Source organism: Drosophila mauritiana, chromosome 3L (assembly GCF_004382145.1).
Source record: "Drosophila mauritiana strain mau12 chromosome 3L, ASM438214v1, whole genome shotgun sequence".
NCBI classification, from domain to species: Eukaryota; Metazoa; Arthropoda; class Insecta; order Diptera; family Drosophilidae; genus Drosophila; species Drosophila mauritiana.
The window spans coordinates 19,110,312-19,128,860 of record NC_046669.1 but is presented as its reverse complement, the minus strand read 5'-3'; the positions used below and the strand labels follow the sequence as shown (position 1 = coordinate 19,128,860).

The window sequence follows — 18,549 nt, the reverse complement described above, 5'->3', positions numbered from 1 at the left end:
AAAATGAAGATCTTTTTACAATCGAAATGAGGACTCGAAAATTATATTTGCCATGAATTCCTTCTAATTTCGTTTAGTTTACTTTAAATTTGATTCTGTACAAGTGAATGTCTAAAGGCGAGAATATCGAGTGTCAGTGAGCCAACAGCCTTTGTATCCTCTTGTGGGGAGGATCCACCTGTCCGGAACGCAGCATCTTGAATGCCTTCTCCTCCCGCGAATCGATAATGTGGCACACAACTTCGGATTGCTTGCGGAACGCGATCAATCCAGCCGTGCCCGTGGAGAGATCGAGGTGGCGGAAGCGATCGATGTCGCAGGTGCAGCCATCGAAAACGTAGAACCACGTGGCCGCCGACTCCGACCTGTCGGTTGGATGATGCCTGAAGACCACATAGTTGCCCCACGGCGTCATCGTGAGCACCCGGTTGGCCACTTTGAAGGCGGAGCCCAGCACCCGGTTCAGGCTCTCCACGGTACCACTCTCGGATCCGGCGACGGCCAGGAGCTGGGGCACTCGACTAAAGCCGGGAAATCTGACCGGCATTCGGGACCCGATTCCCTCCATGGAATCCTCATCGGCACCACGACAGCAACAGTTTTTGGGATGTTCGATATATTGCTCTGCATTCCGAACATTCATCTTTGGGGATGGGGGTTTTTCCATTTGGTCTAGTTCGTTGACAAAGGTGGAGGCCGCCGGTGTATTCAGGTGAGCTGCGGCCAAAGAAGCTACGCCCAGACATTTAGACTTATCCACGGATTGCTGCAGTATGTGAGTTTGAGTCTCCTCCTTTTTCTCATTTTTCGACGGTTCAATGGCGGTGATCGTTTTCATATTTACTTTTCGCAGAAGCATTACTCCCTTGCTGCCAAGTGCTCCTTTTCTGTTGCTGGCTTCCTTACTGACCACCTGTGTACCAATGGCTTCTTTGGGGATCGATAAGTCGGGGGCGGCGTTTGCTCCCTTGGAATCATCTTCCTTGGGAGCCATCTTGCTTGATGGGGTTCGGCGTGGTGAACACTTACCAGGTGACCTGTTTCTAAACTTGGAACGTAAATGGGGCTTTACGGGTGAGACACTGTCCTTAGTATTCTCGGATTTTATCATTATCTTTCCAGAAGTAACATCTTCCTTGGATCTGTATGGTAGTGAGGACACTTCCGGAGAAGGACTGAGAGCTGTGCCACCAGTTTGTCTGGATGATTTCACAATCTTTTTTATAGTTTTACCAGGAGAAGGCACTTCTCTGGGTTTACAACGTTCGGGGGAAGTGGGAAGAGGATCTGTAGAACACATGCCTCCAGTCTGCCTTTTGAACTGCCTTTTTTTTGTTGTAATCCTCTCAGGAAGTGGCTCTTCTCTGGATCTAGAACGTCCAAGAGTGTTGTTGTGAGAAGGGTTGGACGATCTGCCACCAACTTCCCTGGGCTTTATAGTGCTCTTCAGAATCCTGCTAGAAGGCTGTGCTACGTTAGGTGTGGTCTTTACCTTTGATGGAGGAGAATGGGTCCCGAGTTCAGTTTGCTTTGAGGGGAGCTCACTTCTTTTTGCAATCCTATGTGATGTATTTTCTCTAGATTTGGTAAGTCCAGGTGACTTTGTGGATGAGGATCTGCCACCTGCTTGCCTGCTGGCAGACCTTTTGCCGGAGGTATCCTTTATGTCTTGCTCTCTTTTGGAAAGACCGACTCTGCTTTTCGAACTAGTAGTTTTGTTCTTTGGTAGTCTCTTTAGGGATTCCGTGCGGAACTCTTCCTCACAAAATTCGCACTCTGCCCCTGCATTCTGTTGCTCATCCAGGATTTGAAAATGATCAATGTCGGATTTATCTGTAAGAAGACTAACCACATCCTCCTCATAGTCGCTGATCTCCGCCAGGGTTTTGTTACACACTCTGACGCATTGCTGATCATTAAACAAGATGGTTTCGTTCAGGGACTTCACCTCGCAGTTGTCCTTACCATCGGGCATAGGCACCAGGGCGTATCCCTCTGGACACTCGGCGAGATTACGTATACGCACCACGTGGACGTAGTAGGCAGACTGCCCGTTGGACTCCTTCAGCAGCTGGTGGAACACGCTGAGCATGGTCAGCTGGTCGCGAAACATGCGCACCGTGGCCCACTTGGCGCCCTCAGCCTTGTCCTCCGCCACATGGGTGCCCACGATGGTGTGGCGATAGGGATCGACGAGGTAGTAGAACCCGTCCTTAAGCCAAATGGCATACATTTGATTGTTGATCTGGAACACCACGTTGCCACGCTCCTTGAGAGCCTGCGAGACGTGAGCTTCGAATTCGGTCCCAATGATGCGGACGCCACACCTCCAGTGACCCGTTCTCACATTCGGAATTAGCTTGAGCTCCAACACAAACTGTCCCATTCTAAGTTGGGTCGGAAAGGTGTCCAGGTCAATGGGTCGTCGATCCCTCAAGCAATCCGCCCAGCAACTTCTGCACAATTCCACTCCATAGCTGATTAAACGATCCAGCATATTAGTGTCCCAGTTGGCCGGGTGATCGATTTTGCTGGCCAGGACCGAGCCCACGGCCACCATAAGGCTACTGCGATTCCTCACCGGATCGTCGCGGTTTAACGACAGATGCAGTGTGCCCTTCAGATAGGCATAACTCTTGTTTACCACCTTGAATTCGATGGATCGATGGCTGGTGTCGCGCATATAGATGCGTCCATCCGGGGTCTCTAGGCGCACAACCACCAGTTCCCGGATGCTGAACTCATCTCGCGGAGAGATTCCGCTCAAGTTACTGGCCAAATGGACAACATTATCAATGGACTTCAGGCATACCAGCATTGCCACTCCGTTATCCTTTACGGTTGCCAGGTCGTCCTTGGCTCTGCCCTTAACGTCAAGGACGAAAAAAACCCTTTTACGGCGCCAGATGAGCAGGTGACCCACTCGGGTGAGAAGAAGACAGTAGCGGCTGGACTTGAAGAAATTCTGTAAAATTGTCCCTAGATGTTTGATAGTATGCGGCGGCTGCTGGTCCAGGGGCTTTGATCCTACCCCCAGATAGCGGGGTTCCAATGCCAAAGTGAAGGTGTGGCCTTCTAGGTTGAAATTTCTCTTGATCCGCTTCTCTTCGTTGGTGTAGATCTCCGGCTCCAGTAGTTTGTTTTCGTCGGGGTCGTCGTGCCCTTGATTCACATCCGAGCTGGCCCGAAATAATTCCGTGCCCTCCTCCAGCAGCATGTCGATCTTCTCTGCCGTCCAGTCCGTTTCGGGCAGGACATAAATCAAGGCGAATGCCTTAAGATAGGTGGCGAAGTTAAGAACATTCGCCTCCTCCTGCTTGGGAGAACTTCCGCAGGGATTGTTTACGGTGGCATTTGAGCAGACGAGACCCACAGGACAGCCCAATGAGTCGGCCTCCACGTCCGAGCGATTGGGCACCTTCTCGCAGAACTTCCAGTGATCGCAGCTAGGTTCCGCTCTCAGAGATCCTCCGCAGCAAGACTTGCTGCCCAGATCTAGATCCGAATAGCTGAGATACCTAAGGACGATCAGGAAGAAGGATCAGTTTAAGCTTAAGACAAATTCTGGAGTACTCTCCACGTATTGCTCGAGTTGCTCTTGCTGCTCGGGGCGCTGGCTAAACGGCCAAGATCGTGTTGGCTGATCGGCATCCTAAGATGTCTGTTACTTAAATTTTGTACAGCAAAGATTTTCTGAGTTTTTTTCCGTTTTTGTTCTAATGTAATTTTTGCTGAATATTGCACAAAGGAAGAAGTGATCAAGTATTATTTGATTTAACGGAATTTCAAGAAAATGTAGTCCAAATTAAAAAAATTATAATAAAACAAAAGTTCAGGTTTATAAATATTTTTGGATATAATTAAATATAATAAAAAAAATATTTCTGCCGTCCTGATATTATTAAATTTCTCTTTGAATTTCCCATTTTTAACATAACTTTTTTTAAACAACATAAAAATCATATAAATCATTTAGACAAAAAATCAGTTCTGTGCAAAATTCAATTATTGAAAACGGAGTAACTTTCAAGAATATGCTTGTTTCTTCTATTGATAATAGTTAATTTATAAACAGGGCCAACTGAACTTTGCCATAAACGTAATAGTCATTCTTCAAACACACAATTGTGCATTTAGAGAAAAGTCAGCACATAGCTAAGAAAATGCATGTTTTAGGAAATAATTTAATGTATACATATATTTTTGCTTTAAATCTTAGTTACTTAAAGGTAAATAGAGGGACAAGGACCAGGAGTGCTAAATTATCCATTGTTGCCCATGTTGGTTTGAGTGTGTTGGTGTGGTCATTGTTCGGACTGCCGGCAGCTCTCAACATTCCATGGCCAATGAGTTGGAGTTCTCGTTTAAGGCCTTGATTCCGTTCTCCATTGGCATGGCCAAACTATTGTCATCTTCGGGATGGACAACTACTGAAGCCGCCTCCGATGTGGACGGTCCATCGGTGGCCATCTCATCTTGATGGCCGTTCTCCACGCCGTTTCCATTCCCGTTGATGTGCCCGTAGTCCCAATTAATTTTGAACCGGGTGACGCGCGGCTTGCTGGCCAGGATGTTTCGCGTCAGCTTCTCGAAAAGAGGCTTCGTTGGCGGGTTCTCGCGCATCTCCGGGTCAGCGTAGTCGTTATTCACATAGTAGCCCACGCGGACGAACTCCTGGCCGCGGTAGGAGCAGGTAAGCAGAACAATGGTAACGCCCACCGCATCCGGTTCCGGGATCTTGCTGACGTCTGGCGGATCCGCCTGGAAAACAAAGATGTGTCGCCCCTCAGGCACTGGTCCCACGTATATGGTGTCCAGCACCTGGTCGTGCTCTTCGGACTCCGCCGAGCCTACGTAGATCATCTTCCACTCCAGATCCTCCTTCAGCTCCTCAATGCACTCGAACGTGAGTTCGAACTGAAAGGGGTTGAAGAAGCTGCTCGGGTTGTCCAGCACCACCACGTTGGTGATGTGCACCTTGGCCATGACTGTACCTCGGAGATTGCAGAGCGTAGACCGGGTTTGGCAAGACTCCTTCGACGGCGCGCTTTTTTTAGAGGTTCTGCTTTTGTCTGCCTAGGGAATTGCTTGTTTTTGCGAAATTCACTTGCAAAACGCTCGGCAAACACTTGATATATGTACTGGAATGCTAGTACTTTGATTTGGTTATAACATGAATCAGATTTGTGCAATTGTCTGTCGCTATTCTGCTTTTATTTATCGCAATTATTCCGCTTCTCTTCGCACAAATGGTGGTGACAGCTGACTTCTTTCCCGCGCTTCAGAGGGACCGTTCTGTGCCGCAAGTGGTGGCGAAAAACTCACCACGACAAGTGGCGCAATGTCAAAATGCGACAATAGTTGGATTTGTGATCGAGTTTACAAGATCTATAAAAATAATAATAATAGTTTCGTTTCGATACAACTGGCCTTTACACGAAATAAAGATAAATGGTTAATGGAATGGTTAACAAAAAGTACACATTTATATGTCAAAATAATGATCTTCAGTAAAAACCAAGTCGAATAAAGATTGGAACATGTATTTCTTGATTGGAAAAGCGATCGATATCAGCGCAAAAAACAGCTGTCGACTTTCTTCCAGTACCGATAGTTTCGATACATATTTGCATCAAGTGCCATCTCCAGCTGCTCCCCCCAATTGTTGTGTGGTGTTCTGTATTTTCTTTGTAAATAGTTGGAGTAATGCTGCACCTGACGGGCCAGAGCTACAATGCCCGCGACATCATCCGGAACATCTTCTCGCCGCTGATCGGCGTGCTGTCCAGTCCACAGGCGGACGAGATCTGCCACCGGAACAACCTCTCCTTCGTGGAACTCCTGCAGCCGTTCGCAAAGTTGCCAAATGATGGTGAGTGAATGGAATGGGGAATGGTTGTAGTGTGTGAGGGGGCGTGCGGGTGAGGTAAACAAGGCATAGACGCGGCCAAGCAAATAGGTCTATTCGATGGAACTCCCAACCGATTCGACATGGTTATTTAACATTTTACGTACAATGTTGTTGTTTTAAGGTTGTTATGATGTGGATGACATGTTTATAATATTGAATACAAACCTAAACTTGTACTCCCTTCTTTAGCGCACTTTCGCGACGTGTCCGGAACGAGTGTATCGGTGCGTGGACTCCGTCTCAACTTCTGTGATGTGGACTGGCGGCCGCCGCAAACTATTTTGGCCAGGAAGATGCTCAACGAGTCTGTGACCAACGCCCACAATGACAAAACCAGACTGGCCACCATAGGTAAGCGTTTCAGCGATGCAAAAATGTCTTTTGGTAACCCTTTTACCATTCTCCTACAGCTGGCATAGACCTTGAGTTACCCACATCGGAACCTTGGTTCGAGCAGTGGCGTGAGACCTTTTTAACTGTGCAATTTCCGGCGGATCATGAGTTCACCCGCCATCTATTAAGCTGTTTGCTAGTGCTTTCCAGCGCAGACCCCCAGATCGTGGAGACCGCCCACAAACTGGGACAACGTGTGCAGCAGATGCAGAGCATCACGCCCCAAAAGCTGCCCAAGTGGTTCCATCCCACCGAGGTCCTAAATAGTTACGTGGTGCTGCACGAAGCTAGCCAGGGAGACTTGTCCAAGGCACAGCAGGGATTCGAGCTGCTTAAATCTACGTTTGGAGACAGCAAGTGTTTTCTGGTGTCGATCAACTCGCTGGATTCCCAGGGTGCAGCTGAGGTTCCAGATCACTGGGCAACGTTTATTAAAAGACAACCTAAAAGTGACGCAAATCTACCCTCCACGGATCTTAGTGCACCGAAATCGCCACAGGAAGCAGTTTCTGTCATAAGTATGCCTGCCATGCAAATGTCACAGCTCCTGGAAGGAGTCAGTGCTCAAGATAGCGATCTGGCCATGCTTCATCCGCTGAGTCCCATGCAGGAAAGCGCCACAGAGGCGATTAATTCGAAATTTAGCATCAGCAGCGAGAGTATTGCCTCTCAAACAATCAATCCCAATGTTTGGGGAAATGAATTAGAGCCGGATGCACCTCACGGCGGATGTCTCACCAGTCGGGACATTGACAACCTACGACACTTTGTGCAGGACTACGCTGTTCGAGCATTGATTCCCTATATCGAGCATCTGGTGGCTATTCTCGCCGAGGGTGTGACGAACAAAAAGGGCGTCAGCAAGTCGCTGTTAAGCGCTACGAAACGATGGTTTGTCACTAGCAAGCCGGGAGCAGGAGCAAACAATCAAAATGCAGTCATGTAAGATTCATTTTGTTTCAATTTTCAAATTTTAATAGAAATCCGCTTTGTTCACAGCTACACCAATGAATCTGCTGAGCTCCAAACACGAAAGTTGGGCGATCTCTACTTCATGTTTGGTCACTACAATTTGGCTTTCCAATCCTACCACCAAGCCAAGCGAGACTTCAATGCGGATTCAGCGTGGCAATACTATGCGGGAGCCCTGGAAATGGCTGCCTTATCCGCCTTCATGCTGGGTACTGCCCAAAGAAAGACATATGACTACATGGAGGATGCAATTGTGTGTTATCTCACAGTGTGCAAGTAAGTTAATTTTGGGGTTTTTTTTACAGCTTTTCTATTATTTTGTTATTACAGATTGCAGCAATTTGCTACCAGAGCTACGCTCCTCAGCATGGAATGTTTAAAAACAGCGCGACTATATAGTGAAGTGGCCAAGCAACTGATTCGCATGACCAACGAGGAATCAGATCTTCGCTCAGCCCTCTTACTGGAGCAGGCAGCCTACTGTTTTCTGGTGACCCAACCGCCAATGCACAGGAAGTATGCCTTCCATATCGTGCTGGCCGGGAATCGTTATTCCCGAGCTGGACAAAGAAAGCATGCATACCGTTGCTATCGCCAGGCCTATCAGGTTTTCCAAAAGCGCGAGTGGAGCTTGGCTGAGGACCACATTCAATATACGGTGGCCAAGCAGGCCTACATGCTAAAACAACTTGAGGAGGCCAGTCGATCTTTCGCCCATTTATTAAGACCTGGAAGCCTTCAAAGTGCCCAGCAGCAGACCAGTTTCTTAAAGGAGTACATACAGACTCAGAATGTAAGTTTGTAAAATACTTTTTAGCATACAATTGGCCTTTATATAAACTATCGCATATTTTTTCAGGAACTTGTTAAGCGAAGTCCTGAGCTGGGATTACTACCACATGCCTTACCCCAAGTAGTGCAATCTTCCGTTCGTGTTCTTACTTTAGTGCAATCACCGTCGGCTGTGGCACCTCATGTGCCGGCCACTAACATAGACATCAACTCAAATCTGACTGCAGATGAGCCCATTTGGAACAAGATTGAAGAGATGCTTGTGATCACGGCTGCCAATAATAAGCCCTTTGTCTTTAAACCCTCGAGATACTTGTACACTAAACAGCAGCCTGCATTGGAAACTCCAGTTGCCGTGCAAGGTGAACCCATTGAGCTAGCTGTAACCCTCTCAAATAGCGTTCGATGTGGAATAGCCCTATCCGAGATTGACCTACTGTGGAAACTCACACTGGACAATGATGAGGTGCTCTCCAACGCCTGTACTTATGAGGAATCATCGGATAGTGCTAATAAAATAGCAGTAGGAGCAGCAATTAAAACGAGCTGCGTGGCTTCCATCAAATTGGCCGAACAGGCCGAAGAAACTTTGCACTTTAAGCTGACTCCCAAGTTGACCGGACGTCTGAGTATTTTGGGAGTCGTTTGTCGAGTAGCAGCCGGTGCGGATCCTGCAGCCAGTCTCCTGGGTACCTTACAGTTTGAAACCCAAAAGATCAGGCCTCACAATGCCAAGCAATCCTCGCAGACCGTTTTGGACAACAGATTAACTATCAAACTGGTTCCTCAACTGCCCGCCATGAATGTAAGCTTTACTCCCGTTCCCAGTCGACTGTTGGCTGGTGAAATTGTTCCCGTTCATGTAACTCTTCGGAATCTGGGAATTGCTCCGATTGAAGAGATCTATTTGGGATGCGATAACCCTCGCTGTGTGTCCCTTTTGGATCAGAACAGCCAAATGCCACTGGCTATGATGAGTTGTGAGTAAATAATAAATTTTATTATTGAATATTTGTTTTAATTTTACATTGTTTTGTGTAGCTCTTCGCAATCTTTCCAACGACAAGCTAGTTAAGGATAAGGAAATCCGAGGACAGCGAGTTTACCGATTACTTAACCGGCCTGGGCTGGCTGCCCTAGACGCCCAGCAAGTTCAAACCATCTCCTTGTGGGTGCAGGCTCCACACCAGGCGGGACCCTTTACCTTACGCCTACTATTTTATTACTCCTTGCCAACGGTAGCAAATTCGCCCATTAAATATCGATTGGTTCGGCATATTTGGCAGCTGCAGGTAGAGAGTTGCCTGCAGGCAGACTCCACTTGTGTGGTCAGCAATGCAGTTACCAATGAACTGGGACTGGATGTGAACGTTAGGAACCAGCATGAAGTGGAGGGAACGGAAGTGTACATCAACTCTATTTCATTGTACTCCAAGGAATTTAAGTTGAATCCGGATAAACTATATAGTAAGTACATTGATAATGCTGAGATCTTTAAAAGCTGCAAAATGAGCTCTTAATTTATTTTTAATTTTTATTAAGTTCTGTAGTTCCCCTAGTACATGGGATTATTAATTAATATTTATTTTTTTTACAGTAATGAACAGTATGGGAGTCAGCCCGGGACAGGCTGGAGCACAATGCCTCAAGTCTTCCATTTGCTGCAATTTCCAGTGCCGCCTTCTCGAGAAAGAAACACAAGAATACAAAGACATTCCATCGATTAAAACATTGCTTCATTCGCGACTTTCCCATTTAAAGATCCTGCCGGCCCAGCACGCTCAGCAGGTGGAGCAGCACATGCCTCCGATACACGACCCGCACAGCTTCCTCACCAACGAAGAAACGGTGTATTTCAATACCAACATCTCCTCGGAAGAGTTCAACGCAAGCGTAGCTGACTATGTACCGCACGCCACATTGGTCCTAAGTTGGAGCGCCCTGGTAGCTAGGGAGGAGGGGCAGCGCTTGGCCTGTGGCTTGCACTTTATTAAGCTTTACAAACTATTTGAGACTGGGCACTGTCCAGCGGCGCCAACAGCTTCTTTCCTTCGAAGAAGACATTCTTCTGACGACACCTTAGATAACCGACGGGAGTTTCCACTACCCGAGGGAGCGCTAAATAATGAGGATGCTTGGCAGCCCCTGGCGGATGCTGATGAAGAAGACTACTGGGAGCCCAATGAAAACTATGTGGGCCAACGGTGTCTACTGGAGGATGAGAGCTTTGTAATGGCAGTTAAAGCTTAATATGTTTGTCAAGTGGTGTCATTAAATCATTATATGTTATATGTCTATCAGTTATGATATGCTAAAAAGTGGTATTGTCATTTAGTAAGTTGAATGGAGTTGAAGTTTAAAAAATTAGTAAGCTTTTTGACCCTCTGCATGTGAAATTGTAAAGTTTTTGTATCGAACATCACAGCATAGACTAGATCTCACGGGCAAAAAGGACACTATTCTTTGATTAAGAATCTGCGCAAAAAACAAGAAGATAAGATTTGATTGGGAAAGGAATTAGGTGTTATGGTTTTTAAGACGCCTTTGGTTAAATTCATAATTTGTTAGTTTATTAATTGATTGATTTAAAAAGAATTCATTAATAATACACGCTAGTAATATGATTAAACATGTAACATTAAAGTGGTAATTGCTTTTTGGTAGTTCCTAAGCTGCTGACTAGACGAGATGATGACGTGGTTCTTAGTGGATGAGTGGGTTTCAGTGGCAGCGCAACGTAATAATCTTGGTGGCAGAATTAAAAGTTTATTATTAGATTTAAGTGCGTTTCTTGGTCATGTAAACTCGGGCTGTGGCGTAGAGGACATGCGTACAAGCGTATATATTGCCCAGAGCGCTTCCCAGCAGTGCTCCGATCACGTTGGGAATGGGATAAGCCTGCCAGTCACGTCCCCAGTCCAGGGGAGCCACCACGCTCCCGGCCCAAGCTCCCAGAATACCTCCCAGTGCGTTGTACTTGAACAGATTCAGAGCCGTGTCCTCGCACTTGGTAACAAAGTCCGGTTTCTCGCAGAAGCACACTTGGAGTGCTCCTCCGCCACCGAGGAGAAAAACTGTGGGTGACACCGTCAACAAGGTCATCAGTAAGGCCAAGACGAAAGTCTGCTCATAGTTGCCCAGCACCGGGGCTCCCAAAATGATGCAGATAAAGGCGTAGAGAAGTGTACACAGGAACTGCAGGGTGAATCCTCCGAGGAGCTCCCGCGGCGTAAAGTACGAGTTTTTTTTCTGGCGCTGTTTGGCGGTCAGGACGCCATCCTCAACCTTTCCGTAGAAGCGAGCCAATACAACTTTTAGCAGCTCTCCGAGGAAAACAATAGGGACGACCAGAGAATCCCAGAAGCTGCCGAGATGTGCCCAATTCCGGCGATACTGCATGTACGCCATGCAGATTAGGATGGTGGCAAGGCTGAGGGACACGTGGAAGAGCTGGTGCTTGGTCTTTTGTTGGTCGAATCGGGAAACCATGATTAAATGCAGATAAATACAATTTTGGTAAATCTTAGACTTGGACGATATTTTCCTATCTTTCGTTTCTATTTCGCCGGCTATCAACACTGAATGTACTGTGGGCTTAAAACATAAAACCTCGAAAATTAAAAAATACCAATATTACACATAAAAACATTAAATTAAGATCTTTTTTATAATGGGTGTTTTTTACTAACAATACTCAAAAAATTAATTCCAAAACTAAAAAAAATTCTCTAAATAAAGGACGACTGGCGATGTCATTGGGCTCAAGCGCTGTAGAAAAAAAATGTCCGAGGGATTTTTGCACATTTTTGAAATAACGTCTAGCAGGCAGTATTTTAATTTAAAAATATATTTTTTTATATTTTTAAACAGATTTTTTAAGATTTCACCGGTACCACTGTGCAATACGAAATCGTTTTGCAGCACTGCCAGCCGCTGTCATTTCACCAGCCGTCACATAATCACTCACCACACATTTAGACTGCAAATTGTTTTTCTACCATTTCTAGTTATTTCTAAGTAAATTGCGAGTGGATATTGCTTTCAATATGTTAGCCCGCGCTATCCGAGTGCGCCCCATGGTGCGGGGCATCGCCTCGGCGTCAGTGTGGACCCGGAATCGTCCCGTCCAGAGTTCCCTGATGCAATACTGCCGGGATCGGTCGTTGCGTCTCCAGCGGTTCCACGGAGCCAATTTGATGGTGCAGCGCTTTTACAGCCGCAAACGGGATGATTCCAACGGAGATATTATTATGGGACCCGATCTTATGTCCGAGCAAGATCCCCATCTTCCGGCAACTGTGGCGGTGCCGGACGTGTGGCCACATGTTCCGCTGTTGGCCATGCGCAAGAATCCTCTTTTTCCCCGCTTCATGAAGATAGTGGAGGTAAGGTTTCATGCCACTGGAGGGATAACTATTCACTATCATTAATTGATTAAGTCAGTAAGCTTTTAGTGAGCTAGATTTCTTTTTAGTGTTTAAAACATTTAAAAGCACGCCCTAATAATACTTTTTTTTTTGGCTTTGAAAAAATCCGATGTGCTAATAGGTATCCAATCCCATCATCATGGATCTGCTGCGTCGCAAAGTCAAGCTGAATCAACCTTACGTGGGCGTCTTCCTTAAAAAAACTGATGGCGAAGAGGAGCTTATCACCAATTTGAATGATGTCTACAATCTCGGAACATTTGCCCAAATCCAAGAACTGCAGGATCTCGGTGATAAGCTGCGCATGGTAGTGGTGGCCCACCGTCGTATTCGGATAACAGGTCAGGTGGTAGAGGACGTGCCAACTCCTAAGCCCGGTAAGCATGTTTTCCACACACCCACTAAGCGCCCAGATGTGTGACCTATGTTTCTGCCCTTAGTGAAAATGACAACTTTGCATTATCCTCTATTTAATATAAAATTACAAATCCCAGCTGAAGATCAAAGCACTGATCAAGCGGATGCGGCACCTATAAAATCAAGGTCCGACCCAGCCCGAAAGCCCCGTGGCCGAATTCCCAGGAGTCGGACCGGAAAATCACGTGAATCGGCGGCTGCTGAAGAACTTGTACAAAACCAGACTCTGGAGCCGCCACTGAAATCAGGCAAAGTCGAGTCATCGAGTTTGCCAAAGCCTCCAACAGAAGAAAAGATAGTGGAACCTGAGACTGGAGCGGAAGAAAATGTTAATCAATCTGCGTCCAGCGCCCAACCTGTTCTTATTGTAGAAGTGGAGAACGTTAAGCAACCGATTTATAAACAAACTGAAGAGGTGAAGGCATTAACTCAGGAGATAATCAAGACTCTTCGGGACATAATCACAATGAATCCCTTGTATAGGTATGTTAAAAAATAATACAAATACCATGTTCATCTGTCATTAATCATACTTTCCAGGGAGAGCCTACAGCAAATGCTGCACCAAAATCAACGAGTTGTCGACAACCCCATATATCTGTGTGATTTGGGAGCATCCCTTTCCGCTGGAGAACCAGCTGAGCTGCAAAAAATCCTTGAGGAAACCGATGTAATTTATTTAAACTTATATAGGAAATATATATCTTATATATGTATCACTATTTCAGATCCCAGAACGTCTGCAGTTGGCCTTAACTTTACTCAAAAAGGAGTTGGAACTCTCCAGACTGCAACAAAAAATTGGACGCGAAGTAGAGGAAAAAGTCAAGCAGCAACATCGCAAATATATACTCCAGGAGCAGTTGAAAGTCATCAAAAAAGAACTGGGCATCGAAAAAGACGACAAGGATGCCATTGGTGAAAAGTACCGCGAAAAGCTGAAGGATAAGGTGGTTCCCGAAGCTATTATGACTGTTATTGATGAAGAGCTCACCAAGCTGAACTTCTTGGAGAGTCACAGTTCCGAGTTTAAGTGAGTTCTACTAAATTATTTGAATTTAGCTTAACTTATATGCTCCTACTACTTTTTTTTTAGTGTAACTCGCAATTACCTCGACTGGCTTACTTCCCTACCTTGGGGCGTCATCAGCACCGAAAATCTCTGCCTGGAGAAGGCCACTGAAACATTAAACGACGATCACTACGGAATGGAAGATATCAAGAAGCGTATTTTAGAATTTATTGCCGTCAGTTCCCTCAAGGGCTCTACACAGGGCAAAATCTTGTGCTTCCATGGACCTCCTGGTGTGGGCAAGACAAGCATAGCAAAGTCCATTGCGCGCGCTTTGAACCGCGAGTACTTCCGCTTTAGTGTGGGCGGCATGACAGACGTGGCCGAGATCAAGGGACATCGCCGCACATACGTGGGCGCCATGCCGGGTAAACTGATTCAGTGCCTGAAGAAGACAAAGATTGAAAATCCTCTGGTACTCATCGACGAGGTGGACAAGATCGGCAAGTAAGTAAAATGCTTTCATTAAGATATACCGTAATCTAATAAATATCTTATTTCAGGGGCTATCAGGGAGATCCTAGCTCAGCATTGTTGGAGCTACTAGATCCCGAGCAGAATGCGAATTTCCTGGACCACTACCTCGATGTGCCGGTGGATCTCTCGCGAGTGCTCTTTATCTGCACTGCTAATGTGATCGACACTATTCCCGAGCCGTTAAGAGATCGCATGGAATTGATTGAGATGTCTGGGTATGTTGCCGAAGAAAAGATCGCCATCGCTCGTCAGTATCTGATGCCACAAGCAATGAAGGACTGCGGATTAACGGACAAGCATATCAACATTTCCGAGGATGCCCTGAACATGCTGATTCGCAGTTATTGCCGGGAATCCGGGGTGCGAAACCTGCAAAAGCATATCGAGAAAGTTATTCGCAAGGTGGCCTTCAAAGTGGTCAAAAAAGAAGGCGAGCACTTTCCGGTTAACGCTGATAACCTGACCACATTCCTGGGCAAGCAAATCTTCAGCTCAGATCGCATGTACGCGACAACACCGGTGGGTGTAGTCATGGGTCTGGCCTGGACGGCCATGGGCGGTTCATCGCTTTACATCGAAACCTCAAGGCGTCACATACGCCAGGGGGCAAAAACAGATCCGAACACTGTCGCCGGATCGCTGCACATCACCGGAAATTTGGGAGATGTCATGAAGGAGTCGGCCCAAATAGCCTTAACGGTGGCGCGCAACTTTTTGTATTCGCTCGAACCCAATAATCTGTTCTTAGAGCAAGAGTAAGTTTTTTTTTTGATTTGTCTTTTCCTAGTTTCGATATTTTATATATTTCCCTTGCAGACACATTCACCTCCATGTTCCTGAAGGTGCCACACCGAAAGACGGTCCCAGTGCTGGCATCACCATTATTACAGCTCTCGTTTCGTTGGCCACTGGAAAGCCGGTGCGCCAAGACATTGCTATGACGGGTGAAGTATCCCTGAAGGGAAAAGTGCTACCCGTGGGTGGTATTAAAGAAAAGACGATTGCAGTAAGTAAAAACGAAAAATAAATGATATATTTGAGTGTAAACCATAAATCTCCCCCATTCAGGCACGTCGTAGTGGGGTGAATTGTCTTATTCTGCCTGTGGATAACAAGAAGGACTTCGAGGAGTTGCCCACGTACATTACAGATGGTCTGGAGGTTCACTTTGCCACCACCTACGAGGATGTCTACAAGGTAGCGTTTACCGATGTAACCGAAACGACAACCAACAATGTTGAAGAGCAGGAGCCGCTGCAGAAGCTCTCCAGTGCGGCCGCTGCTAAGTCGGACACGTGGCCTTAGTCTTAGATTTAGCTTGGGGGTGTAACGGGTGTTGATAGTTTTGATAAATATCTATCGTTATCAGGTTAATTAGTGTATTTAGACCATAGCATTTGTTAATCCTAATGCCAAGTAAATTGAATGTACCATCGAACTGAAGACAGTACTGCGTATATCCTAGACATCAGCATTAGCCAAAATCCAGTCCAGGTAGCGATCCACGCGAGTGTAGATACCCGGGCGACCCCGCTGTCCGCAGCCGACGCCCCAGGACACGATGCCGATGGTGACCCATCGTTGGTTGGGTAGTTGTACCAACAGTGGACCTCCGCTATCGCCTTGACAGGAGTCCTGACCTCCTTCCGGAAATCCAGCGCACATGGCGGTGTCCGGAACGTGCTGTACAAATGACGAGCGGCAATCGGATTGCTTCCAAACCGGCAGATTAACCTGAAGATAGGAGTGATAAAGATTTTCTTATTTTAAACAAGTTTCTTTTGCTTAAATTGCTGAAACCAATAAAAAACGCTGTATATAAAATGAACTATACTCCAATATGCGACCCACCTCCATGAGGATGTTAGAATGAGGACCGCCAAACTTCTGGGTGCCCCAACCGGTGACAATGGCGTTTCTGTCCGACCAATCCTCGTTCACGGGCGGCATGCAAACTGGCCAGATGTAGGTATTGAATATAGTCGCCCTGTCGATCCTGACAAGGGCAATATCATTGTCGTAGTTCTGTGGATTATAATCGATGTGAAGCACCATGTTGGCAATCCGGAAATCCCTCGCCCTCGTCTCATTCAGCATATGCGTGTTGTACTCGCCCAGACGCACAAAGATGTCCTCCTTGTTCTTCTTGTAGATGCAGTGAGCGGCAGTTAGGACATGGCGGTCGGTGATCAGGACACCACCGCACCAAACGAAGGGCAGGCCCTCCTGCAGCAGGGCCGCCATCCAGGGCCACTCGTCTGGCTCCGCAGGCCGTCCACCGGTGAGGCGGGGAAACTGCCTGGATGTGATACCACAGCCTCGCTGCTCTGGCTTATTAACGATACGCGGCTCATCACTGTCCGCACTGGTCCCGAGTTGCGGACCAAATCGGTTGCTCGTCGACTGGTCAGTGCAGCAAATGCCTATGGAGCTAAGATAAACATATACGTTTATATAATACAAGGATGCCAAGCCACCAGGAAGAAACTCACATACCTTTTCTCAATGATGCAAAGCTGGGAGACCAGACGCCAGACATCATTCTTAAGTTCTGGCATGCGACAGTAGATAATGTGGCGACATCGGCCGGATTCGCCCAATGGAGTGCTACATGCTCCGTAATCCTTGTTCTCCTGCGTTTATCATTGTTAGATACCATACTGATATGGATGCATAAGGCACAAACTCACCAGCAATTGCGAGGTGGGAGCCTGCCGCTTGTTTAGGCGATGTTGGGACAGGAAACTCACGACGCGGTTTTCCCCAGTGCGATTTTCGTATACCTGATTCTCCGACTCCCCCCATTGAAACTCATCATTATCGCTGAAGTCGAGAAGATCTGGATGGTATACGAAAATCTTTAGGTTTGGTCTACATTAGATTCTTGGGATTTGTCTTAGAAATATCAATTATGTGGGTGCAATGAGTTTTAACTTTGATAATTAAATTTGCTATTAAATGGATATGTTGGTATATAAACCTATGCCTGACTCACCCATAAAATCACTGGATACTGTCTTGGCGATTGTACTCTGCGGGATATAGCCCAGTAAAATCACGAATGCCCAAAGAAAGACCTTCATTTTGAATTATTTTCGAGAGTGCAGTGGGACTTTTAATCGCGTGTCGCTTCCGTTGCCCGCTGAATCAGTTCTGTTTTGGCAGTTCTCCAGCCAGCTAGAGCTACTGCTCCGATATGGAAGCCGAGCTCAGATACTGCCTTGGATACTGCCGTTGAACCTGTTCGATGCGTCGACACTATGGGGTTTTCCTGGCTAATAAAGCGTCTCCACTCTATGCTCAGTTCCCAGGTGAAAGCTTTCTGGGATGAGAACCGCTAGCGTTATAGTAGGTATTATATAATACTCCGAGCTAATCCGAGCACTTGGCTTATCTGCAGGGCGGAAAGCGAGCCACTGAAATGCCGTCCCCTTAAATGCCTCCTCTGAGCTTAGAGACCCAATTTGGTGTATTATCTCAATGTTGCTGGCAACAGCTTGGCAACATGTTGCCAGGGGCGAGTGGTGCCCATGATGATCAGTTTGGATTCTCCGAGGCGAACGTGATGTGCATCGCAAATGATCCGGTTCGGTGGGTTTTGATTCCATAGAAGTATCATCTCCGAAATACTAAGGAAGATTTTATAAGTACTCAGTTATATTCTCTATTTAATTGCCTTTTGACGGTTGCACATCAAAGCAGTAATAATAAATCAATTGCACGGCAGAACCGGAATCGAAGAAAATGTTTGCGATGCACGGTTTGATTGTCTCTGCAGAAATGATTTTAATGTCTTAATTTGACACCCAACCCTTCAACATTTTATTATAAGTTATGAAATAGTATTGGATGATTAGCAGAGGCGAAGGCAATGGTATCGGGTGGAATTCAGATGGATATTAAGTCATTATGTCATAAGACGAATATCATATAAATGTACTAAAAAATATGTTTAAAATGGAAAGCAGCCATTAAATATTTAGTCAAAATATCCTTGAAAAATATTAAAAATTATATTAATTTTAATATTATTCCTTTCCATATTTATATAACTTAATTTTTTATAGGTTGATTTGAATTTCTGGGAA

General features: G+C 46.2%; 6 protein-coding genes across 7 annotated transcripts; 2 read left to right on the top strand and 4 right to left on the bottom strand.

Moving 5' to 3' along the window:
* Positions 1 to 27: 27 nt before the first annotated feature.
* On the bottom strand, positions 28 to 3,748 carry LOC117139467. Its single transcript, XM_033301779.1, has 2 exons — positions 3,581 to 3,748; positions 28 to 3,518 (listed from the first exon to the last, which is right to left on the bottom strand). Exons 1-2 carry the CDS (start codon positions 3,649 to 3,651, stop codon positions 134 to 136), a joined length of 3,456 nt encoding a protein of 1,151 aa, XP_033157670.1. The 5' UTR covers positions 3,652 to 3,748; the 3' UTR covers positions 28 to 133.
* A 416-nt stretch (positions 3,749 to 4,164) lies between these two features.
* On the bottom strand, positions 4,165 to 5,293 carry LOC117139398 (histone chaperone asf1). Its single transcript, XM_033301665.1, has one exon. The coding sequence runs from the start codon at positions 4,984 to 4,986 to the stop codon at positions 4,330 to 4,332; it is 657 nt and encodes a 218-aa protein (XP_033157556.1). The 5' UTR covers positions 4,987 to 5,293; the 3' UTR covers positions 4,165 to 4,329.
* A 339-nt stretch (positions 5,294 to 5,632) lies between these two features.
* On the top strand, positions 5,633 to 10,406 carry LOC117139397 (trafficking protein particle complex subunit 8). Its single transcript, XM_033301664.1, has 8 exons — positions 5,633 to 5,872; positions 6,101 to 6,262; positions 6,322 to 7,246; positions 7,304 to 7,552; positions 7,607 to 8,069; positions 8,136 to 9,048; positions 9,110 to 9,535; positions 9,666 to 10,406. The coding sequence occupies exons 1-8, from the start codon at positions 5,707 to 5,709 to the stop codon at positions 10,316 to 10,318; spliced, it is 3,957 nt and encodes a 1,318-aa protein (XP_033157555.1). The 5' UTR covers positions 5,633 to 5,706; the 3' UTR covers positions 10,319 to 10,406.
* Positions 10,407 to 10,828: 422 nt separating this feature from the next.
* LOC117139399 (uncharacterized protein C1450.15) lies at positions 10,829 to 11,653 on the bottom strand. The gene has a single exon (XM_033301666.1). It carries the CDS (start codon positions 11,555 to 11,557, stop codon positions 10,847 to 10,849), a length of 711 nt encoding a protein of 236 aa, XP_033157557.1. The 5' UTR covers positions 11,558 to 11,653; the 3' UTR covers positions 10,829 to 10,846.
* Positions 11,654 to 12,009: 356 nt separating this feature from the next.
* LOC117139852 (lon protease homolog, mitochondrial) lies at positions 12,010 to 15,904 on the top strand. 2 transcript variants are annotated; one of them, XM_033302500.1, is made up of 9 exons: positions 12,010 to 12,453; positions 12,617 to 12,872; positions 12,990 to 13,395; positions 13,453 to 13,582; positions 13,641 to 13,945; positions 14,009 to 14,431; positions 14,488 to 15,216; positions 15,278 to 15,467; positions 15,530 to 15,904. In XM_033302500.1, exons 1-9 carry the CDS (start codon positions 12,115 to 12,117, stop codon positions 15,764 to 15,766), a joined length of 3,015 nt encoding a protein of 1,004 aa, XP_033158391.1. In that variant the 5' UTR covers positions 12,010 to 12,114; the 3' UTR covers positions 15,767 to 15,904. The 2 variants fall into 2 exon arrangements, with proteins under 2 accessions (XP_033158391.1, XP_033158390.1); XM_033302499.1 differs by having other exon boundaries at positions 12,936 to 13,395.
* Positions 15,827 to 17,881, bottom strand: LOC117139853 (trypsin-1). Its single transcript, XM_033302502.1, has 5 exons — positions 17,457 to 17,881; positions 17,152 to 17,300; positions 16,958 to 17,094; positions 16,313 to 16,892; positions 15,827 to 16,195 (listed from the first exon to the last, which is right to left on the bottom strand). The coding sequence occupies exons 1-5, from the start codon at positions 17,542 to 17,544 to the stop codon at positions 15,923 to 15,925; spliced, it is 1,227 nt and encodes a 408-aa protein (XP_033158393.1). The 5' UTR covers positions 17,545 to 17,881; the 3' UTR covers positions 15,827 to 15,922.
* Positions 17,882 to 18,549: the final 668 nt, after the last annotated feature.